This window comes from Hemicordylus capensis, chromosome 3 (assembly GCF_027244095.1).
Source record: "Hemicordylus capensis ecotype Gifberg chromosome 3, rHemCap1.1.pri, whole genome shotgun sequence".
NCBI classification, from domain to species: Eukaryota; Metazoa; Chordata; class Lepidosauria; order Squamata; family Cordylidae; genus Hemicordylus; species Hemicordylus capensis.
The window spans coordinates 139,216,211-139,241,236 of record NC_069659.1 but is presented as its reverse complement, the minus strand read 5'-3'; the positions used below and the strand labels follow the sequence as shown (position 1 = coordinate 139,241,236).

General features: G+C 44.7%; 1 protein-coding gene across 5 annotated transcripts in view; it reads right to left on the bottom strand.

The window, feature by feature from the left end:
* Nucleotides 1-25,026, bottom strand: part of SH3RF3 (SH3 domain containing ring finger 3) — a 334,223-nt gene that overhangs the window by 119,718 nt on the left and 189,479 nt on the right. For all 5 annotated transcript variants that reach the window (XR_008319086.1, XM_053307321.1, XM_053307322.1 and 2 more), the window contains one exon: nt 12,369-12,644. Coding sequence is in view for 4 of the 5 variants with exons in the window: in XM_053307321.1 (XP_053163296.1) it covers nt 12,369-12,644 (276 nt within the window). In the remaining variant the exon portion in view is untranslated. The remainder of the gene's footprint in view (nt 1-12,368; nt 12,645-25,026) is intronic.

Below are 25,026 nucleotides of genomic sequence, written 5' to 3'. Positions count from 1 at the left end.
CCAGGGCCTCCACACACCCCAGGCCCCCAAGGATTTAAGACTGATATTTCAAAATAAGTATGCTGCCTGGAAATACATTACACTGAATACACACATGCACACTTCACAATATATAGTGATATACACAGAGTACTATATATTTGTGCCACTTTTAACGCCTAGAACACACTAGAAACACTAATTATTAAAATGGCCCCCTTGCTGCAGTTTAACAAAGGAGACATTCAACCATGCAGTGTGAGCCTATGTATGTTTTCTCAGAATTCTGAACAAATTCAGTAAAGTTTGATTCCAGGATGTTTTTCACAGGAGGCTTTTAAAGCCCTTTAACACACATCTCCTCTGGAATGGAGGTGCTACATTCACATGTTGGCCAGATTTACCCTGAAGTCCCTGCAGGTTATTGGGGAGCAGTTCACACACAAGAAAAATAAAATAAAATAAAATAAAAGCACAACACATGCTTCACAGTTCTCACTCAGACCTTCTGGGTTGCAAAACAACTTGAACATAAGTGCATTTATAAATGAATGAATGAATAAATGAATAAATAAATATAATCTTGTTTCAGAAGTTTTTGTAATTTTCTGCCATGAAACAAGCCACTTATAGGCCTTTTAAGGCAGTTTTTGTTTTTAAAGCCAGCAAAGTTTCCAATCTGTTTTAAATTAAATATTCAGAGGCTTCTCAGTCTCCGCCCCCCACACTCCATATCAAAGCCCTATGGCAAGCAGATCCCTATATATGGCGGGGGGAGGTAACCACAAAAAGAAATTCCCATTCTACCTGGCAAAAGCTGTGCTGGATGGTCTGGGCAGAGGGTCTTCTGCTGCAGAGAACTCTGCCTGCTTGCCTGCCTGCCTGCCTCCTTGCTTTCTTGGGGCCTGCCGAGTTCAGGCTTCAGGGAGGCCTGCACAGAGGCTTCTCTGTAAGCCCCGCCCACCCACCAATCAGCTGAGAGGCGGGGAGAGAATAGCTCTGCAGTTTGCAGGCCAATCCTAGGCCGGAGGGCAAGGCAAGCAGGACGGCAAGTGGCTGAGGGACCCTGGGGCTGGGCAGGTGGGCAATGGGGTGGGGGAGCAGGCACTGGCATGGCACCCCCCTCAGTGGCACCTAGGGCACATGCCCTGGCTGCCCTCCCCCAATTACACCCATGTAGTAGGCTGCCCCACAAGGGTGCAGCAGCAGCAGCAGCAGCAGGCTTTGCTACTTCTTAGGCATCTTCTTCACAGAAACAGAACAATCACACAGGCTTGGGGGAGATATCAGCTTTTATAGGGTTTTGTCTTGTGTAAGGTCTCAAAGGTGGAAAACTCTTAATTCAAAAACAGGTTCAGGGGAGAAGACCTTGGAAAGGGTGTGAGTGTGGCTTGGTCCATTTAGAAAGGAAGAACAGAACAAAAGGGATCTATTGTCCATAATCTGCATGCCTAGCTTAGGTTCCTGGCCTTGACTACATTCCGGGGGTGTCTGAATAAGCTGAAGGCTACTCTGGCCTCATATGCCTCCCAGCACATTAGCATTTCTTTTGTCCGTCAGGAACTCAGGCTTCCTCAGGGAGGCACATGACTCTATGGGGGAGTGGGTGCTCCCATTTCCCAGGTGGCTTTCCCTCTCATCTAGTCTAGTTTTTGTACAACATTCCCATCTGATTTATTGTGAGGCCAACTGCCTCTGTGGCATCAGATGCCTGCTTATGCTGGGATGCTTCCAATGGCAAATCATAGTTTTCCAACACAGATAAAAGGAAAAAGCGGGGAGGGGAAGCAGACTGTGAGCTAACAGCAGTGTTCCTCTGAATGCCAGTTGCGGAGGAACAAGCAACAGCAGAAGGCTGCCACAGAAGCAATTGTCCAACCAGTGCATGTAAGAGGATATTGGACTAAATAGACCAAGGGTTTCCAGTTGGAACTCCTGAGAAAGACCATCAGTCTGATCTGATGGATAGCTCTCCTTGCATTGTTATGTGCTTAATCTATATCCTTGAAAAAAGCCCCTTCATCTTTCTGCACCGTCTGTTATTCCATACACAGTATAGCAAAGCTTGAAAACCATTATTTCAAAAGCAACTTCCATTGTTCTGCAGTGACATTTTATGTCTTTTCTTTTGTTTATTGTGGCTCAAATGCCTCAGTCTGACAATCTCTTCAACAGTATTGTTAAGATGTGCAATTCCATTTTATAACTACTGTCATAAGCTATGTTGAAGATCAATCTTTCCAAGCAAGATTGATTTATCAAAAAGACTCCAAAAAAAAGAGGTAAAATATTTTGTAGGAAAAATTACATGAAATCAGGTATCAAATCCAGCTCAAATATAACGTGAAGTGGCATTTAATAAAGTCATTCATGACATTTTACTGGGAAAGCTTAAGAAAACTGAGTAATGGGAAGATTTCAGTGATGGCAAAATGGCATCATGGCATTTGCTGTGCTGCTGTCACCACCATCATTAGGTATTACCTGCCAATAACTGTGCACACATTTATAATCTTAAAGGAATATGAATACGAATATGATGAATATTTACATACTGCTTTAAAACAGAAGTTCCAAAAGTGTTTTAAATAGATTTAAACAAACAAACAATCAAATGAAATGGGAGAAATACTCTCTCTGAGTAAATGACCAAGGATCTAACACTAGAATATTCTGATCATGCACTGCTACTCCCAATGGCAAAATAATTTTGGCAATGTGTGTGTGTGTGTGTGTGTGTGTGTGTGTGTGTGTGTGTGTGTGTTGGGAGGGGGTCAACACTTCATTCTCTTAGCTCTAATTTTGGTCACTTTTATAATAGGCCGCATAAGAATTAAGGACTTTATATTAAATGAGTTAAAGCTCCTTTGATTGTTAAAGGAGCTGAGCTGAGAATGAGAAGCTGAGAATGAGAGCCTAGGAAAATCTAAGAATCATGAGAAGCTTACTATTGAGACGACTTGTATTTACACAGCAATACTTAGTTTGCTATGTAGAGTTTTGGAGCCCAGCTATCTCCTTTTTCATAGTAATCTCATCAGGAAAAGATTCAGTTTTCAAAGGACATATTGAATATGCCATGTGGACACTTAACCTAAATATAAGGAATGCCAAGTAATATTGAATGGTCTATGAATGGGAGATAGGGTGGGGGGTTTCCCCCTCAGGAATGCAAAAATGAGAACTGTATGTGATGGCATTCAAGATGCTTGGGTGATGGTGCATGCACTGATGCTGCTTTTGGAATGGTGCTGCTTGTGCTAACTACAGCTTCAGGTAAGAGATTCAGCACATAAGTGCTTATATGCCAATGGCAGAAGCTTGGTTGCTAATGAAAAAATTGATATAGTGGGCATAACAGAAATATGGTGGAACAGTGAGAACCCATGGGACACTGTTATTTCTGGATACAAACTTTATAGAAAGGACAGGGAGGGGCGAATTGGAGGTGGAATAGCACTATATGATAAAGAAGGGATAGAATCTAATAAGCTAGAACATCTAGGAAGACAGGAGCTGTCCACAGAAACTCTGTGGGTGACAATACAAGGCCTGAAAGGAAATGTGCTACTAAGAACATGCTATCGCCCTCCTGACCAAAACGCTGACAGTGACTGAGAGGTGCAGAATGAAATCAGGGAGGTAGCAAACAGAGACAGAGCTGTAATAATGGGTGACTTTAATTACCCACACTTAGACTGGGTAAATTCCATTCAGTTAATGAAAAAGAGGCCAGATTTCTAGATACGCTAAATGACTGTGCCACAGAATAGTTGGTCATGGAAACAAGCAGAGAGAAGGTGACCTCGGACTTAATCCTGAGTGGTGCCCAGGATTAATCCCGAGTGGTGCCCAGGTGCGAGATGTCAGTGTCATGAAACCTTTAGGGAACAATGACCATAGTGTGATCAAATCCAGCATACATGCGAGGAGAGAATCGCCAAAGAAGTCTAACACAGACACTTTGGACTTCAGATGAGGAAGCTTCTCTAAAATGAGGAGTTTGGTGAAAAGAACATTGAAAGGGAAAATCAAGAGAGTCACTTTGCACCAGAATGCATGGAGTTTATTTATTTAAAACCACAATACTAGAAGCCCAGTTAGAATCTGTATACCAAAAAGGAGGAAAGGTACCACCAAGTCCGGGAGGATGCCAGCCAGCATGGTTAACAGGTAAAGTCAAGGAAGCAATAAAGGGAAAGAAGTCCTTCTTATTCAGAAATGGGAAGGACTGCCGAAATGAAGAGAACAGAAAGGAACAAGAAGAAGAAATGCAAGGAGACAATAAGGGATGCAAAAAGAGAGTTTGAGCAACATTTCACTAAAAGCATCAAGAGGAATAACAAAAATGACTTTAAATACATCAGAATCAGAAAATCTGCCAAGAAGGCAGTTGGATGATGAGGGAGTGAAAGGGATTATTAAGGAGACTATGGAGATTGCAGAGACACTAAACAGATTATTCGCATCTGTCTTTACAGCAGAGGACAGTGGCTGAGCTTGACGGCTGGTGGCCTGTGTGCAGCCATGGTGCCAGCCCCACTGAGCCTGCCCCCACGTCTGACGTCAGACGCAGGGCGCCCCCGCACCTGCCGTCAGACGTGGGGGCATGGTCTGGCTCCTGAACGGAGCCTTGAGGCTTCGTTCAGGAGTTGGGGTTTAACTACCGAAGGGGCCCCGTGGCCCCCGCTTAGGAGCTAAACTTGCACCCCCGTGTCTGATGTCAGACGTGGGGTGTGCGTCAGGGCTGCAAAGCGTGGCCCCTGATTGGGCACAGCCCGGGTTCTTTGAAGAAGAATTCTTGAGAAGGCAGATCTGGCCACAGTTACCCATGCCTTAGTCACGTCACGGCTGGATTATGGTAACACGTTCTACGTGGGGCTGCCCTTGAAGAATATCCGGAAACTGCAGCTAGCACAAAATGAGGCAGCTAGGTTTTATCTGGAGCTGCCCGGTGGGAGCACACCACACCCATTTTTAAAGAGATGCACTGGCTACCAGTTTGTTTCCGGGTCCAATTCAAGGTGCTGGTTTTGACCTTTAAAGCCTTTAACGGTTTGGGCCCAGGATACCTAAGGGACTGCCTGCTCCCAAGGGTTGCTGCCCGCTTGACGGGGTAATCTGAGGGGGCTCTGCTCCAGGTTCCGACAATGAGGGCAGCTCAGTTGTCGTGCACGCAGGATGGGGCCTTCTCTGTTGCTGCCCCCAGACTCTGGAATACTCTCCTGGTGGCTATTCGCTCCTTGGTCTCCATCACAGCTTTTAGAAAGCATGTTAAATCATGGCTTTTTACCCAGGCTTATATTTGATTGTCTCTGCTGCTGCTCTTTGTACTCTGTATTCCTTTTATGCTTTTGTTTTAAATTTTTAATCAGATTTGTTTTATATTTTTAGCTTAATATTTTAATTGTGTTTTTTTGGGGTTTTTTTTTTACAATCTTGTTTTTAAATTTTGCTGTAAACCGCCTTGGGATTATTTTTTAATGAAAGGCGGTATATAAATTTAACAAAAAATAAATAAATAACCCGTTGGCCCAATGGTGGCTCTGCCCCGGCGGAGGATACTGAGTATATACCTGTGCCTGAACCAAGCTCCTCAGGGAAAGAGGCTAAAGAACTGAGCCAGACAGAAGTGATGAGAGATAATATTCTAAACTGTCTGGAAAAATTAAAAACTAACAAATCACTAGGGCCGGATGGCATCCACCTGAGAGTCCTTAAAGAACTCAAATGTGAAACTGCCGACCTCCTTGCAAAAATACTGTATATAGCTTATCCCTACAATCAGGCTCTGTATCAGAGAGCTGGAAAGTAGCTAATGTAACAACAATTTTCAAAAAGGGATCTTGGGGGGGATCTGGGAAATTACAGGCCGGTTAGCTTAAAGTCTCTTCTGGGCAAATTGATGGAAAACATTTTCAAGCATAAAATTGTTAAGCATATAGAAGAACAGGCCCTACTGTAGGAGAACTAGCATGGCTTAGGCAAAGGTAAATCTTGTTTCACCAGCCTTTTGGAGTTTTCTGAGTGTGTCAACAGGTGTGTGGATAAAGGTGATCCAGTTGACATAGCATACTTGGACTTTTAAAAAGCTTTCAGCAAAGTTCCTCATCAAAGACTCTTGAGAAAACTTAGCAGTCATGGGATAAGGGGACTGGTTCATGTGTGGATTGGTAACTGGTTGAAGGACAGGAAACCAAGGTTAGGTATAAATGGACAGTTCTCTAAATGGAGCCAAGTAAGAAGTGGGGTACCCCAGGGATCTGTACTGAGACCAGTGCTTTTTAATTTATTCATATCTGATCTAGAAGTTGGGATACAAAGGCCAATTCCATGATTGGAATCATTAGGAAAGGGATTAAAAATAAAACTGCTAATATAATAATGCCAATTTATAAAACTATGGTGCAGCCACATTTGGAGTACTGCGTACACTTCTGTTCACCATTCCTCAGAAAGGACATTATAGAACTCTGGAGAAGGTGCAGAAGAGGGCAACCTAGATGATCAGGGTCCTAAAGCACCTGGGGCTTTTTAGTTTAGGAAAAAAAGACAACTGAGGGGATGACATGATAGAGGTCTATAAAATCGTGCATGGTGTGGAGAAAGTTGATAGAGATAAATTTTTCTCCCTCTCTCATAATACTAGAACCGGGGTTATCCTGTGAAATGGACTGTCAGGAAATTTAGGACCAACAAAAGGAAGTACTTTTTCACACGATCCACAATCAACCTATGGAATTCTCTGTCACAAGATGTGGTGACAGCCAACAGCCTGGATGGCTTTAAGAAGGGTTTAGATAAATTCATGGGCTTATCAATGGCTACTAGTCTAAGAGCTATAGGCCACCTCCAACCTAAGTGGCAAGGTGCCTCTAAATACCAGTTGGAGGGGGGAAACAGCAGGAGAGAGGGTATGCCCTCACTGCTTGCCTGTGGGCTTCCCAGAGGCATCTGTGTGAAATAGGATGCTGGGCTAGATAGGCCTTGGGCCTGATCCAGCAGGGTTGTTCTTATCTGCTCCTTGTTCTTATCTGCTGCTTATTTCAGGAACAGCATTAAGGCTGAAAACATAATGTCCTTCCTGTATCCAAATATATATTTGTGATTACCTCGCAGGAAAGTGGGATGCCCACTTTACCAAGGATCTAACCCTACAGTAAACTGTAGTTCACCTTACAGTGGAGTTGGCTATGACAGTCTTCTGACAACTGGCTGGAATTTTATAAGCTTACCTCCCATTTTATCCTTTTAGTTAAATGCAAGGTTGCAAAACCAGAAAGATTCCAGCAGAACTGTCTTTTTCTTATCAGTGTGCTTTCATATACTGTTAGAGTGGACCAATACACATGAAGATGTTATGTAGGGGTGGTTTCATTTGTAGTGTAATAAGCATGCATGCACTTTGCACACCATGCATACTGTAAATCCATTTGTTCTTGTCCTGGGCATGGAGATCTGACTCAGTCTCTCAGTAACCAGAACATGAGAGGTGACTGGTTTTGCATGGTGCATCTGGCTAGACTGTTTACATGTGCATTGCTTGCCCAGAGACTGCTGTGAAGACAAACCATGCCATAACTGAGTCCAAGCCTCTTCTACTTAGTTGAATAATTTCCTCCTAACTTGTCTCAGGTCACCTCTTATCCATGCACTGGGCCTTTGAGGCCCTTTCCCCCCATAGTGTTTTCCTCACATGGGAAAGAGGCTCTACACATGCTCAGAAAACAAAAAGTTGACAATCTTGATCATAAGAGTCAGAAAAGATCTCTGAACAAAAGGGTCATTGCAATATTTGTTGAATTACTGAAGGAGGCCATAGGTTCCTTGGAACATAGGAAGCTGCCATATACTGAGTCAGACCATTGATCTATCCAGCTCAGTATTGTCTTCACAGACTGGCAGCAGCTTCTCCAAGGTTGCAGGCAGGAATCTCTCTCGGCCCTATCTTGGAGATGACAGGGAGGGAACTTGGAACCTTCTGCTCTTCCCAAAGCGGCTCCATCCCCTGAGGGGAATCTCTTCCAGTGCTCACAATGCTAGTCTCCCATTCATATGCAACTAGGGCGGACCCTGCTTAGCTAAGGGGACAAGTCATGCTTGCTACCACAAGACCAGCTCTTTGCACAGAAACACAACTAATGGGAATGTGAGTGAACAGCTGCTACTACCCGAACAGGAATGTGGCAGTGAGAAAGCTTCTGAGTTTGGGGGCTTGAAACACTGAATTTGAATTCCACCATAAAAGGAAGAACATTGTTATGGCACATATTATTTGACAGTAAAATAGGTTTTATTAGTACATTTTTCAAAATTGGCCCCTGTAATATGCTTATTAATACAGTCACTTCTAAATGTCTTGTTATGATTTTAAGTGAACTGGTTGGTCATTTAAAGTAAGGCAAGGAAGTAATTCTCTTCTTATTTATGCTGAATTTGACACTTGCAACCCTACTGACTCCAGTGAAAGTCATTAATAGAAATGAGATTGAAATCCAGCCTGGGTCTCCAGAACACAAATAGGTTCACTTTCTTTCTCAGTCACACTGAAATGAAATCTCAAAGTCTAAAAGTCATCTGACTGACAAACCATATCTATGGCAATAGGTAGCTCACACCATTCACCATTCGTGGAGGAGTGAACTGACTAAGACTTGAGCAGCGTGTGGGATCTTGAAATCCAGCTGAACAGGAAGCTTCATCAGCAAGGTGACAGCTGCAATTAGCATAGAAAAGCCTGATGAAATAAAGACAGAGTGAAGTCCCGAGATGAGAAATAGATTATCTGCTGTCAGAGAAAACAACAGACAAGAGACAAAAGCACAGTTACTAGGTGACAGGGTCTATATAGCAGGAAGCAAGCTGAAGAATAAAAATGCTGTGGAGGAGCAATCAGAGTCCCTGAGGCAAAACAAAGCAGCTATTGGTAGAGGAGGGAAGAAGCATTAATAGAGACAGTAACATGATCAAAGATGGATGAGAAAGCAGTTATAAAGCTTACTGGGGCGGGGGGGGGGGGGACACACGACTTGTATTTGAAAATGATACCATTTATTCTCAATAGAAGAGGAGTAGTAGTGTGTTGCTAGAAGCAGCAGCAAGTCATCTGTCATTTATGCCCAAAAAGTTACTCCAGTCAAGTCAACCGTGGAAGTGCATTTATGAAAAGATGTCCTTTCTATTATGACTGCTACTGAGAGACAACAATATGCACGATTGGTTATTATTCATGGAGCTGCCGTCACAAGATAATATTTAGCTGCTTCCCTGCCACATGCATCCCAAATAGATCTATCTCAGAGGAATTCCTTTATCACTCACAGTGATGTTCATAGACCCCTGACTGGTCCTATGAGTACATCATTGTATGAATAGATCAATATTTAAGCATATCCTGGAAAATGTTGATTTTCTGTTGATTTCTAGGATAATTTCTCTTTGGAAAAATGTCAAGAAGAATTTGGAGTTCTTTGAGAGTGTCAACAGGCATGTGGATAAAGGTTGACATAGTGTACTTGGACTTCCAAAAGGCTTTTGACAAAGTTCCCCATCAAAGGCTCTTGAGAAAAATTAGCAGTTCAATTCTGGATTGGTAACTGGTTGAAGGATAGGAAACAGAAGTTAAGAATAACAGATTTCACTATGGAGGGAAGTAAGAAGTGGGGTCCCCCAGGGATCTGTACTGGGACCAGTACTCTTTAATTTGTTCATAAATGATCTAGAAGTTGGGGTAGGCAGCAAAGTGGCCAAATTTGCAGATGACAAACTATTTGGGGTATTGAAATCTACAACAGATTGTGAGGAGCCCCAAAAGGATCTCTCCAAACAGGGTGAATGGGTGATAAAATGGTAAATGCAGTTCAATGTAAGCAAGTGTAAAGTGAGTGGACAGAGATAATTTTTTCTCCCTCTCTCACAATACTAGAACCCGGGGTCATCCCATGAAGCTAACAGCCAGAAAATTTAGGACTGACAAAAGGAAGTACTTTTTCACATGGTGCATAATTAATGTACGGAATTCACTGCCACAGGATGTGATGATTGCCACTAGCTTGGATGGCTTTAAAAGGGGCTTAGACAAATTCATGGAGGCCAGATCTATCAATGGTTACTAGTCGGATCAGACTAATCTCCAGTCTCAGAGGCTAGATGCCTCTAAATACCAGCTGCAGAGGAGCAACTGTAGGAGAGAGGACATGCCCTCAGCTCTTGCCTATGGACTTCTCAGAGGTATCTGGTGGGCCACTTTGTGAAACAGAATGCTGGACTAGATAGGCCTTGAGCCTGATCCAGCAGGGTTCTTTTTATGAACCTTCATTTAGACATCTTTCCAGCTAAATCATTTGTGAAAAGCTACCCCTAACATTAATTTTTTTAGACTGCAAGTCCTTTTGGGACAGGAGACTGTTATCTCACATGTTTTGCTTTGAGAATGCTTTTATTGAAAAATGGTATAATAATAATAATAATAATAATAATAATAATAATAATAATAATAATAATATAATAATAATAATAAATAGTCTTGTACCTATCAGCAGGACAGTGGACCTGTAGGCCTGTGCAAACAAAGCAGGCCTACAAGAAAGAACAAGTAAAGAACCGAGCAGAAAATGGAAAAAATAAGCCACTGCATGGTCAATATTTGCACAATATAACCAGAAAATCAAACATCACCAAGACCTGGCAGTGGCTCAAGAAAGGCAACTTGAAGAAAGAAACAGAGGGTTTAATACTGGCTGCACAAGAACAGGCACTAAGAACAAATGCAATAAGAGCAAAAGCAGAAAAATCAACAACAAATAGCAAGTATAAAGAAGCAGATGAAAATGGCTTCTCTGTAAAGAAGCAGATGAAACAGTGGACCACCTAATCAGCTATTGTAAAAAGATTGCACAGACTGACTACAAACAAAGGCATGACAAGGTAGCAGCAATTATACTCTGGAACATCTGCAAAAAATACAAGCTACTTGTAGCCAAAAACTGGCGGGACCACAACACTGAAAAAGTTGTAGAAAATGAAGCTGTAAAAATATTATGGGACTTTAGACTACAAACAGACAAACATCTGCCAAACAGTACATCAGATATAACTGTAGTTGAGAAGAAAGAAAAACAAGACAAAATAATCAACATAGCAATACCAGGTGACAGCAGAATAAAAGAAAAAAGAAAAAACAAAAAACAAAACAAAATACAAAGATCTACAAATCAAAATTGAAAGGCTGTGGCAGAAGAAGACCAAAATAATCCCAGTAGTAATTGGCGCCCTAGGTGCAATTCTAAAACATCTTGAAGAGCACCTAAACACCATAGGGGCCACAGAAATCACCATCAGTCAACTACAAAAAACAACTTTCTTGAGAACAGCCTACATTTTGCGGCGATACCTATAACAACAACAATATTGATAACAAAATTCTGGCATCCCAGGTCTTTGGGAAGGACTCGATGTCTGGATAAAACAAACCAGTCAATAACACCTGTTTGACTGTGCAAACGAGAAATAATGGTCTTGTACCTATCAGCAGGACAGTGGACCAGGGCATCCACAAACAGGGCTGCATACTCAAAGATTTCCAGTTATGCAGAAAAAATAGGAGCTTGTAAATTGAAAAAAAGATAGGAGAAAAATTCAAACATAGCCCAGTAAGGACTAAGCAAGCTCACTGCCCTCCTAAGCGTCAACTAGGAACTAACTGGCCAATGGTTCCTTCCAATGAACTGTTACAATGTTTCCTGGGTTGTTCCAGGACCTTGCCAGATGAACAGGAAGGGCTACAGAAGTAGACTTCAGGGGGACTTTGAATTCCTCCAACATCAAGGAGCTCTGAGCTTCATGAAATATTCAGTAGTAAAGCTGAAGAAATTAAGTGTGGTAAAAGCTCTAAATTCTGAAGGAATTTGATATTAGCTGTAAAGCTTCTTTCTCCAGTGCACCTACTCTGTTGAGTAGAGTAGACTATCAGCTACTCAACTGACTATCTTCACTCATCAATTCAACTAATCAGTGAAGACTGCTGGCACAGCTATATAGCAGGAAGTTCAGCTTGATGGCCATCTGCTCCCTTCATAATCAAGGTTTCTATGATAAATCTGCCCCATCCCATGAACCTGCTTGACTTCAAGCATCTTAAGTGGCATACATGAGAATGTGACAAGTCTAGCCACGTCACAGTACGTGAAAGGATCCCCACATTTTTTGTCCCGAAATCTCTTCCTAGTTTTTAAACAATACAAAATCCACCCTAAATGCTGAGAGGAGCTCATAAAAACATAGGGACAAGGATTTGACTCATAGTGTAATTGCTGCTGGATTCTTTGGAACAACAAAGGTTTTGAATCACACATATACTAATTAGGAAGGGACGAGGTATTCTACTTTACCTTAGTAAAAGTCAAACAGTCCTTGTCTTGATCCTTGTCCTTTATTTCAAAGTCATAAAGTGCTTTGCCTTGAGGTGGAGCTGGTGGAAGAGGCTTGATACACTGGATATAGCTTGCTGGGAAAAATCCATGATTCCCATTGAGTTCCCCGTGATACCAGTTCTCATCTACTTTTCGTCGCAGTGTAATAATGTCTCCTTTGTTGAACTTGAGGTCACCTGGTTCTTTCCCCTCGTAAGCATAGAGAGCTTTCCCATATGGAAGCTGAGAGGAATTCTGCAACAACAAAGAGAGAAAGATCTGTAATTTCAAATTAATTATACTACTAATATATTCATTTTTACTTTGTCTGCATAAAGACAAGGTTGTGTGAAATACACAATTGTATGAAAATTCATATATTGGTGTGGTCACGGATGCAAAACTTAAGCTTCCTAAAAAAACCTCAGCTTTTGCTTACTGAAGTAAAGTAGCTGACATCCTAACAAGGTGTGCACATTAGGAGTGTATGTGGGGATATGCTGGGAGCCCTTGTGCAAGTCTCCCAGTCCTCATGCGCTTGCACTTTTGCACAAGGAAGCGAATACTTCCAAGTGCTGCTCACACTCCAGAAGTGCTCTGTCAGGGTGGAAACACATTGCTGATCCTCAGTGGCATGTTTTCACTCTTCCAGAGTACTTCTAGAATGTGAACAGCATTCGGATGTATTAGTCTTGTGCAACGACAGGTTGCTTACCTGTAACTTGGGTTCTTCTAGTGGTCATCTGTGCTCTTACACGAATGGGCTTTGCACCTGCGCAGAGACCACATCGGAGCTTCCAAGCTAGAGATCTAACTTTTTGGTGGTAACCCCGTCCCCTCAGTATATAGGTGGCTGCGCGGGCTTCCCTCTCCAGTCTTCTGAATCTGCAAATCTGAAAGATTAGCAGAAAAGACATTAGAAGAGGGGAGGAAGGGTGGGCATGTAAGAGCACAGATGACCACTAGAAGAACCCAAGTTACAGGTAAGCAACCTGTTGTTCTTCAACGTGGTCTCTGTGCTTTACATGAATAGGTGCATAGCAAGCTGCACCCGTGCCATGCTCACCTGGAGGAGGGATCAGGCAAAGATGGATTGTATCACCGCCCTGCCAAACGCTGTGACTTTTCTGGCTTAGACATCTAGGGCGTAGTGCTGTACGAATGAGTGTTTTGACGCCCACGTAGCCACCTGGCAGATGATGTCCAAAGGAATGGACCTGTCAAAGGCAGTGGAAGCTGCGACCGCCCTCATTGAGTGCGCTTTGATGGAGGGTGGGAGAGGCTTCCTGGAGAGTTGGTTAACTAGAGAGATGGTGCGAACCACCCATCTGGATATAGTTTGTGTAGAAGCCTGCTTGCCTGTAACTTGGCCTCTATTGGGTCCAGAGTAAAGTACGAAGAGAGAGTTAGAAGTACGGAGAGTGGAGGTCCGGTCTACGTAGAAGGCAAGTGACCTGCGAACGTCGAGAGTGTGGAGACATCGTTCGGCCTCAGTCGACGGCTCAGAGAAGAACGCAGGTAAGGAGATTGGCTGGGAGCGATGAAAAGAAGTGACTACCTTTGGTAGGAAGGTAATGTCCGATCTAAGAACGACTTTTTCCTTGTGAAAAACCAGGTAAGGAGGGTCAACTCTTAAGTGCTCTGAGTTCACTGACCTGCCTGGCAGAAGTGATGGCTGTGAGGAAGGCTACTTTGCAGGAAAGTAGGTCCAAAGAAATTGTAGCCATGGGTTTGAAGGGAGGGTGCATGAGAGAGCAGAGGACTAAAGTCAGGTCCCATGCAGGTGCCATGATCGGAGGGTCTGGGTAGAGGTGAGTGAGTCCTTTGAGGAAATGTTTGACCGTAGGGTGTTGGAACCATGATGGCGTAGACGGTGGGGAGTTAGCCACTATGGCAGCGAGATGAACTTGCAAGGAAGGTATCTTGAGACCAGCCTCCTTGAGGGAGAGTAAGTAGGAGCAAACATGTTCCACAGAGAGGGAATGTAAGGGGACATCCTGTCCTTTAGAAAGTTCTGAAAATGTGTCCATTTATGGGAGTAGAAGGCGGCGGTAGCAGGTTTACGTGAGGCATTGACTATCCTCTGTAGATCTATGGGCAGGTTGGGACTATGTGCCAAGCCATGAGATGGAGACGCTGTAGGTCTGGATGTAGGAGGCGACCACCCTGCAGGGATAGGAGGTGAGGGATATGTGGTAGATGGTGATACTGATGGTTGGAGAGGCAGAGGAGGTGGGGGAACCAGGGCCTCCTGGGCCACCACGGGGCAATGAGTATGCAGTGCGGCCAGTCCTGGGAGATTTTCTGAAGGACTTGAGGAAGTAGAGGAATTGGAGGGAAAGCGTAAACTAGATGTCCTGTCCAGTTCAAGGCAAACCCCGCCTACTCCTCCGCCCTGAGGGAGTTGGGTCCGATCCCTGACCTGGAGCAAGACAGGTGGCACTGCGCATTCATCTCTGATGCAAAGAGGTCTATTTCTGGGAGAAACCAGCATCGGAAGAGGGAGCGGAGCATGGGGGGGATGTAGTTGCCATTCGTGTGACATTGATTGGGTCCTGTTCAATCTGTCTGCCGTGGTGTTTTTCTGTCCCTGAATATGGACCGCCTGGGGGGTGATGCCATGGCGAATGCACCAGAACCACATTTCCATGGCTAGAAATAGGAGGGAGCCGGAAGAGGTGCCACCCTGCCTGTTCAGGTAGGCTTTGGTGGTAGTATTGTACGTTTGGACCAGAATGTGAGATTCCCGTATCAGAGGGAGAAAAGCCCTTAGAGACTTGAAAATGGCCATCAGTTCAAGGTAGTTGATATGGTGAGCGGCCTCGGACGGAGACCAGGTACCGTGGATGTTGTGGTTGCTGGCGTGGGCACCCCAGTCATTCATGGACACGTCCGTAGTGAGTAGGAGGACATGACGCAGGGCTTGGAAGGGGGAGCCGATGCTGAGGTTGGCAGGGTCCGTCCACCACAGCAGGGAATGCAGGATTCGAGGTGGGAGCATAAGGGGGTGGGTGAGGGAGTCTTCGTGTGGGGAGAACAGGGAGAGGAACCAATGTTGCAGAGTCCTGGCACGCAGATGAGCATGAGGTAGAATGTAGGTGGTGGAAGCCATGTGGCTCAAGAGGCACTGGATCGTTTGAGCTGGCTGACACGGGTGGTAGAGAAGGTCGGATGACAAGTCAAGGATGGCCTGGATCCTGCACTGAGGTAGGAAGATCCTCGAATGGATGGAGTCGAAGACGATCCCCCAAATTCTATGGTTCTGGAAGGGTTGAGCTTCGACTTTTCATAATTCACCTGGAGCCCCAGGTTGGAAAGGAGGTCGATAACCGTGTGGAGATCCTTCAGAAGGGATTGTGGGTTGTCGGCTACCACGAGCCAGTCGCCGAGGTACAGAAAAATTTGAATGTTTTGTTGTTGCAGGGCCACCACCACTGGAGCCATGCATTTGGTGAACACCTGCAGAGTGGATGCCAGCCCGAAGGGAAGGGTGCGAAACTGTTAAGTGGTGTCCACTATCTGGAAGCGGAGGAAACGACAGTGCTGGGGTCTGATGGTGACATGACAGTAGGCATCCCTGAGGTCTATTGAAATGAACCATTGGTTCTTGTGCAGGAGGGAGATGATGGTGGGAATGTTGACCATACAAAACCTCCGGTATGTGACATAAGAGATCCAGGAAAGGGCGGAGGCAGCCGTCCGGCTTGAGTACGGTGAAGTATAGGGAATGGAAACCCGGGGACTGTGGGTTGTGAACCAGTTCTATTGCAGATTTCGTGAGCAGAGAGTCGACTTCCGCTACGAGAGCTGGGGTGGCCGGCATGGGGAGCGGGGGGTTGTACAGAGGGGTGGATGCAAATTCTATAGCATAACCGACCCTCACAATGGTAAGAGCCCAAGAGTCGGCGGTGATATTTTCCCAAGTGGAGACGAAGGGGGAGTCTGGTGCCCCAATGGGGAGGGGGCTTCAAGTCTGTCTCTTGGTTTGGGGCTGAGACCCCTTAGAGCGTAACTGCTGCTTGGAGCCGGAGAAGTTGGAGCGCTTTCTGTATGGCTGGTACCTGGCAGAATGAAAGGATCTGTCTTGTGGTTGGTAGTAATGGTGTTTGGAGGAGTATGGCTGTTGCTGCCATTTCTGAGGCTTGTAAGGCCTGGATGAGGACTGTTGAAATCCCATAGACCGGGCCATGTTATGAGGTTTCTGGACTTTCTGAAGTGTATCATCCATCTTTTCTCCAAACAGGGATGAACCGTCAAAGGGAAGATCCTCCACCCTGGACCTAGCATCGGGCGTAAGGCTGGAAGATCGGAGCCAGGCGAGTCGACGAAGAGCTACGGAGTTTGTCATCACTTTAGCAGCGCCTTCAGATAGGTGGCGGATTGCATGGAGTTCCTGTTTAGAGACCTGCGTGGATTCATGCAGAAAAACTTTCGCAGGGCCCTGCTGCTCTTCAGGCAAATTATCTAAGAAGAGGGCTACATGGTCCCACAGGAAATACTGGTATCTGGCGTAGTAGGCCTGATAATTTATAATTCTGGTCAATAAAGATGAAATGGAATACAAACGCCTGCTAAACATGTCCAGTTTCTTTCCTTCTTTGTCAGGTGGTGTGGATGAGGTGTATCCATGGAACTTAGAGAGTGAGGACTCTACTACAATAGAGTCCGTGGAAGGGTGTGCTTCAGAAAGGAGTCATCCTGATCAGCAGAGGCATGCATCTTAAGAAGGAATCGAGCTTCTTCGATATCTGGGGCAAGGAAGAGGGTTTTGACCAAGAGGCCTTGGTGACCTTGAGGATGGATGGATTCAAAGGGAGCGATACCGATGGGCGGGCATCGTCCTCAATTAATTGAAAAAGCGGGTCTGGCTCGGATTTATCTCCTTGGGAAAGTTGAACACCCAGGGAGGTCGCCATACGGGAGACAAAGTCAGTATATATTCAGAAATCTTCCGATGCAGAGCTGGGCCTAGGTTCCATAATAAGGGTAGGGGGCGAAGAGCCCAAGGATTTCCTGTCAGATTGAGGAATCTGGTCCCTCTTCATCCGAAGATGAATCTGAGGAGTCACTTGAGACTGGAGGAGGAAGGAGTCGGATTCAAAGCCGAGTAGGAGGTGATAGAGAATTTGGGATGATCGTAGCCGTGGCCCCCTGCATGGGAGAGCTTCGCAGTGGAACCCATGGCGGTAGCAGAGACGTGGTTCGGGGTGGAGGCGGAGGGAGAAGAGCTGTAGTGTCAGAGCGTGGGTTTGGTATTGAAGCTGGTACCGAGGTTGATGGCTGAGGTGAGAGAGAACGCCAAAGGGGCGGTTCCGTGGCAGCTGCAGCTCGGCAGTGTTGGCGAACCTCTTGGTGGGTGTAAAAGTAGTCCGCCTCCTGCTCAACTTGACGGGCACAGTGCTCATCGAGAGCAGCTTTGAGTTCCCGATTGGACCAACGACAGGGCTGCTCAGGGGTGATCTCTTCAGGTTCAGAATTGTGCTTGGATTCGTATACGGGATCATGGGAACTAGCTGCATAGACCACCTAAGCATCCAGGATAGTCTCCGTTTGGAGCGTACAGGATCGGTGTTCGGTATCGTAGGTCGATCTATACTTTTTCTTAGGAGGCTCTGTAGGAGCATGACGGGCCTTTTCTCTCTTCTTCTTTTTGGCAGATTGAACCGAGCGCAGTTCAATAAGTGCCGTCGTCGAGATCGACGCTGCTACAGAACTCTTCGGTACCGAAGTCGAGGCCCGAGCCACGGGATCGACCGGTACATTGGCCTCTGGAGTGGTAACTGAGATCCCCGGTGGGGAGGAAACGAGCTGTAAACCCCAGGCCAAAGGAGAAGCTCTTGAAGGGGCCTGCATTGTAGGCGGTTTGTCCGATCCCAAACACTTAAAGGCCTGTTCCCAGAGCCAAGACCGAAGTTGAGACGCTCGATTCTTGCTTGCTGTTTGGTAAAGGCTGCGCAGTGAGCAAGAGCCAACTTTAAGGGCCTTGCGCAAGCAGAAAAGGCAAAGTTTGTGGCTGTTGGTCGAGGGGATTTTAGATCTGCAGCGACCACACTGCTTAAAGTTAGTAGTTTGGGCCATAGGTCGAAGAAAGACCAGAGAGTCCATAACATGCCGGGCCCGAAGGCCACGATGTGACGGCGAACTCGAAGAACTTCGAGGGGGGAAAGGGGGGGTACCGAGGATGAAATAAAGACGCTAACGAGGGGGAGTACTGAACAAAAGATAGGGTAAAACCAGCAAGGGTAAATACTCAACATTGTAGTCTAGCAAGGAGTGCTCAACGATGTCTTCTATTGCGGACGAAGAAAGACTGGAGAGGGAAGCCCGCGCAGCCGCCTATATACCAAGGGGGCGGGATTACCGCCAAAAGTTAGATCTCTAGCTTGAAAGCTCCGATGTGGTCTCTGCGCAGGCACAAAGCCCATTCGTGTAAAAAGAACAGAGGATGTCAGCCAGCGCTGACATAGTTAGGATGTCAGCCAGCGCTTTTAGCTTTCATGTATATGGAATACAGGTGAAACTCGGAAAATTAGAATATCGTGCAAAAGTCCATTAATTTCAGTAATGCAAATTAAAAGGTGAAACTGATATATGAGACAGACGCATTACATGCAAAGCGAGATAAGTCAAGCCTTAATTTGTTATAATTGTGATGATCATGGTGTACAGCTCATGAAAACCCCAAATCCACAATCCCAGAAAATTAGAATATTACATGGAACCAAGAAGACAAGGATTAAAGAATAGAACAATATCGGACCTCTGAAAAGTATAAGCATGCATATGTATTCAGTACTTGGTTTGGGCCCCTTTTGCAGCAATTACTGCCTCAATGCGGCGTGGCATGGATGCTAACAGCCTGTGGCACTGATGAGGTATTATGGAAGACCAGGATGCTTCATTAGCAGCCTTCAATAATTCTGCATTGTTTGGTCTCATGTCTCTCATCCTTCTCTTGGCAATGCCCCATAGATTTTCTATGGGGTCAGGTCAGGTGAGTTTGCTGGCCAATCAAGCACAGTACACTGTATACTTTTCAGAGGTCCGATATTGTTCTATTCTTCAATCCTTGTCTTCTTGGTTCCATGTAATATTCTAATTTTCTGGGATTGTGGATTTGGGGTTTTCATGAGCTGTACACCATGATCATCACAATTATAACAAATTAAGGCTTGACTTATCTCGCTTTGCATGTAATGCGTCTGTCTCATATATCAGTTTCACCTTTTAATTTGCATTACTGAAATTAATGGACTTTTGCACGATATTCTAATTTTCCGAGTTTCACCTGTACCTGAAAGTGTTAAGACATGTGTCTGGAAATCTCAGAAGCCAGAATGGGTGGCTGTACAAGATTTCCAAAGGCTAGGGACATAAAAATCAGAATTATATAAATTATGCAAAATATGAACAATTGTAAATAAATTATACATAACAAGGTAAATGATGTACATCTGATGATGCACAATTCATACAGGAGCTGTTCAGCATAGAATTTCAATGGTCTGGGTGCAGAATTTAATTTTTTTTATCATTGTATGTAGAGACCTGCATAAAAGGTTACTAATTACAAGCAGGATGTTTTCACACATGCTAGATGCAGCTGGCTCAGTATTTTTGTATACCTATTAACTACACACAGTGTCAGCACCCTGCAAAACTATCAGCATTATCAGCTTTAGGTTTTCTCACTCATGTGCAGAGATATATAGCTGATCACAGCCACCTCCATCCACTGCCAGAAGTCAACTACAAAAACCCATCATAAAAAGGTTTTTTAAAAATCACAGAAGATAATGCTTCATCTAAGCATTAGGTACTTGTGTCTAATGTCAGAGTTTAATAAATTATTCACAGGGCTGACATCCACACTAACACTGTGCTGGTACTACAGTGGCTGACATCCAGACTTACACTGCGCTGGGGCTAAGGAACGGGCAATTTTCAACGAGCTCCCCTTCTCTTACTCTCAAGGTCAGCTAGGTTGGCTATCAACCAATGTTATTGTTTTGGACTCTTTCCTTGTTTGTAAATCTTCAGACATCTACCTCTGATCATAGAAGCATCCACTCTCCCTTCCATCTCATGGTGCTATACAATAAAGTATCAAATACTCCAGTAAACAATTAGCTTAGACATCTCACCTGCTAAAAATTCTACTTCTAAAACTCATTACTCAGAGTCAAATTTGTGATGTATATAATGCTTAATATTAGCTTCCAAAATAACACACTGGACACATTTAGCAAATTTCATTTATAAAGAATTCTATAGACATAAAGGGGCTACTGGATATATAATTATCTCCTAACCTCCATTAGTGGAAAAAAGAATGAGTAACCAGAGTATGTTTCCTTTTCATTCATCTGGATGAAAGCTTGACATCTTACACTCTTTTTCATTATCAGAACTCATCTAATAAAAAGACACAGTCTGCCTGATTTATGCCATTCATTTGCTGAGATCAACAGGGCTGTAGAACTACCTTATAAAAGGCTCTGCCTGCCTCCCAGAATAGTTTCTATCAGCAACTGTTCCAGCTGGCTGCATCAGAGGGAGAGGTGAGACAGGGAGGCCATTTCTACCAGCCTAGGTGGGACAAAGGGTGCTTCTAGATGGCTATTTAGTCTAGGATTGTCACATTTTGCTCACACACTCATACAGGGAGTTCACATGGCATCATCATCCATCTGCTGGCCACCTGTATTTTCTCTACACTTAAATTTCTTGCATTTACTAATGCATGGGAAATCCAGCTTTTTTTTTTTTTTTAAGAACAAAACTACAGCTGTGATATGTCTGCATGAGTGGACTTTTGTTAGGGTTATGTCCCACTTTTTCTGACAGGTGAGGTTTTGAGGTATTTCACTTGTTCAGTTTTCATGCCCAGATACAAGAGGAGGAGTAAAAGGAGGGAGCTGTTCACACTATTTTACACTATGGATCACCGACAAGTGTGGATGGGAGACATTGAGTTAGCAAGGCTAAGAAGGTTTTGCTATCAACAATTACTGCTGTTGTGAACTGTCACTGAGATGATCTTATATACACTAATTAACACTTGTATGTGGCACCATTGTTTTCTCAAATCAAGCCTGAATAAACAGAATAAAATATTTTGATCAGCTCTAATTCAGTTGTTTAATCAAATTAAATATGGATTCTTGTTTATTTCAATGTACCAGATTATCCTCTGAGAGAGTCAATTTGTTTACCATCTTCTACATTTATTTCTGAATAAAATATATTAATTGCCTAGCTGCCTATAAGGGACCCAAGATGAATTGCAATTAACTCTGCATGTCTATCTACACACACACACACACACACACACACACATACCACATTCCAAAAATGTTCATATGAATTATTTTTAAAGCTCAGTTAAATGCTAAAAAAATTTTTTTAAGCATACTTAAATAAAGCATACATACAAAGAAGACACTAATTTGTAACGTTTTTTCATTTCATCCAAATCCAGCTTGACTGTTATGCTATTGCTACTGGGCAAACATCCTTCAGATTTCAGTTCAGTGTCTTCATATCTTTCTTGCACTTCATCAGCAATTGAATACAATGGGACAAAAGTGGAAATATTCACTGCACCATCAATGAAAAATTGCTGTGTGTGAGTGGATATGGTTAAGCTAAGGAGAAGAAACAAATCTTTACTTTTACTTGAAGGGCATTCCACACATTCTTGTATATAGGAGAGGAGAGCTGGTCTTGTGGTAGCAAGCATGACTTGTTTCCTTAGCTAAGCAAGGTCTGCCCTGGTTATTTTATTATTTATTTATTTAACATATTTTTACACCGTCCCAAACCTATGTCTCTGGGTGATTTACAACGAAACAAAATAAATGACCATAAATAAAAATAAAAATGTAAAAGTTTAGTTAAAATAAATGACAGCAAAAAAGTTAAAACATTAAAACAATTTAAAATTTTAAAACTTTTTAGAACAATGTAAAAACTATTAAAACAGTAATAATAAACTATTAAAAAGTATTAAAACAGTAATAGTTTAAAACTATTAAAAAAGTAATTAAAACATCTGGGTGAGCAGATGCTTCTGGTGAGTCAGCATGGTGTAGTGGTTAGAGTGCTGGACTAGGACCGGGGAGACCCGACCAGTGGCGTAACTATAGGGGGGGCTGGGGGGGCACGTGCCCCGGGCGCCACCCCGGCGTGTCATGTGGGGGGCACCAAAAAGTGGCTTTTCCGCCGCCGCCCCCCTGTATCGCCTGCCAAGTGTGGCGGCGGGTGTGCGGCGGCAATTCGGCGGCGGGTCACCCGCCGAGTGGTGGCGGGTCGCCCGCCGAGTGCGGCGGTGGCTGGTGTGGTGGCTGGCGGCATCCCATGGCCTGTGTAGCGGCGGCGCGGAGTGCAGGCAGCGACGCCGAGCCGAGCAGCCCGGCGTCGCTTCCCAACTGCGCAGGCGTGCCAGGCGCACCTGCGCAGTTGGAATGCCGACGCCGGGCCGCTCGGCTCGGCGTCGCGGCCTGCACTCTGCGCCGCCGCTACACAGGCCATGGGATGCCGCCAGCCACCACACCAGCCACCGCCGCACTCGGCGGGTGACCCACCGCCGCCGCCGCCACTCGCGACCCGCCGTCGCCAAATCCCCGCCACCCCGCCACCGCCGAATCGCCAGCCGGGCCAGGTATGTGGGGGTGGGGGGCGCCATTTCAGGGCCATAGCTTGCCCTGGGCGCCATTTCCCCCCGGTACGCCACTGGACCTGACTTCAAATCCCCATTCAGCCATGAAACTAGCTGGGTGACTCTGGGCCAGTCACTTCTCTCTCAGCCTAACCTACTTCACAGGGTTGTTGTGAAAGAGAAACTCAAGTATGTAGTACACTGCTCTGGGCTCCTTGGAGGAAGAGCGGGATATAAATGTAAAATAATATTAATAATAATAATAAAGATTTTTTTTTAAACTGTCAAAGATGAGGAGGCTCTTATTTCAGCAGGGAGCACATTCCAAAGCTTCGGGGCAGCAGTGGAGAAGGCCCGGCCCTGAGTAGCCACCAGACGAGCTGGTGGCAAATGCAGACGGACCTCTCTGGATGATCTCAATGGGCAGTGGGGTTCATGATGAAGAAGATGTTCTCATATTTTATTTATTTATTTGTTTGTTTGTTTGTTTTGTATACCGCCCTTCCAAAATGGCTCAGGGCGGTTTACAATTAAAACACACCACTAAAACAGTAAAGAGCTAACACAAATTAAAAAACAATATAACAATTAACAATTTAAAAACATTTTAAAACAACAATTAAACAATTACAATGATTAAAAACCCCGAAATTGGGTTTTGAATTTTAAATTAAACCAGAAATTAAAAACCCCACAATTTAGGAAGCTGAGAAAGCTTGGGTGAAAAGAAGGCTTTTCAGGTGTTTTTTGAAAATGGCCAGAAATGGGGAGGATCGTATCTCAGCAGGGAGCGCATTCCATAATCTCGGGGCAGCGACCGAGAAAGCCCGTCTCTGTGTAGCCACCAAACGAGTTGGCAGTAACTGGAGACGGAACTCCTCAGATGACCTCAATGGGCGGTGGGACTCATAACAAAGAAGAGGCTCTCTTAGGTACCCAGGTCCTAAGCCGTTTAGGGCTTTGTAAGTTATAACTAGCACTTTGTATTCTGTCCAGGAACCTATTGGCAGCCAGTGTAACTCCATCAGTAAAGGAGTAACATGGTCTCTCCGAGATGACCCAGAGACCAACCTGGCTGCCATGTTCTGAACCAACTGAAGTTTCTGGACTACATACAAAGGCAGCCCCACATAGAGCGCATTACAAAAGTCACGTCTGGAGGTTACCAGCAGATATACCACAGTATGGTTGCATATGAATGGGAGACTTGATGTGTGAGCACTGTAAGATATTCCCCTTAGGGGATTTAGGGGATGGAGCCACTCTGGGAAGAGCAGAAGGTTCCAAGTTTCCTCCCTGGAATCTCCAAGATAGGGCTGAGAGAGATTCCTGCCTGCAACTGTGGATAAGCCACTGCCAGTCAGTGTAGACAATACTGAAATAGATGGACTTATGGTCTGACTCAGGATATGGCAGCTTCCTATGCTCCTATATACAGTATGTGTAAGTGCCAAACGACACATTATGTTAAGACCGTTATTAAGACTGATGCACTTAACTGAGTAAATAACAGCCTTGTTGGGGCCCCCATGGATTAAATCCACAGTTTGTGTTTGTGTGGGGGTAGCAATTTTGCTCATAATCATGTGGTGGATAGCACGGGCGGATGATATGGGCCCAAGTTAGCATATGTCAGAAGTTTAGCTGTGGGCAGCAGTCACTAGAGGTGCAAGAACTCAGGTTGAGCCATAACTGGGAGAACCAGGAATATGTTAGGGGTCAAGCCAGGTAGACAGTCAGGAGCCAAGGGCCAAGACAGGAGCCGAGAATCAGTAAAATGCCAAAGGTCAAGCCCAGTAGCAGTCAACAACCAGAGGGTCACAACAGCCGTCAGGAACAAGCCAAGGATATCACCATGCAGGCCATCAGGAGGAACAATGGGACCAACATATCAGCACAAGAGGGCCCTGGTAACAAGGCAAGGCCTGCCTTAGCTGGGGAGCCTTTTATACTTCCTGCTGCAAGGAGAGCCAATGG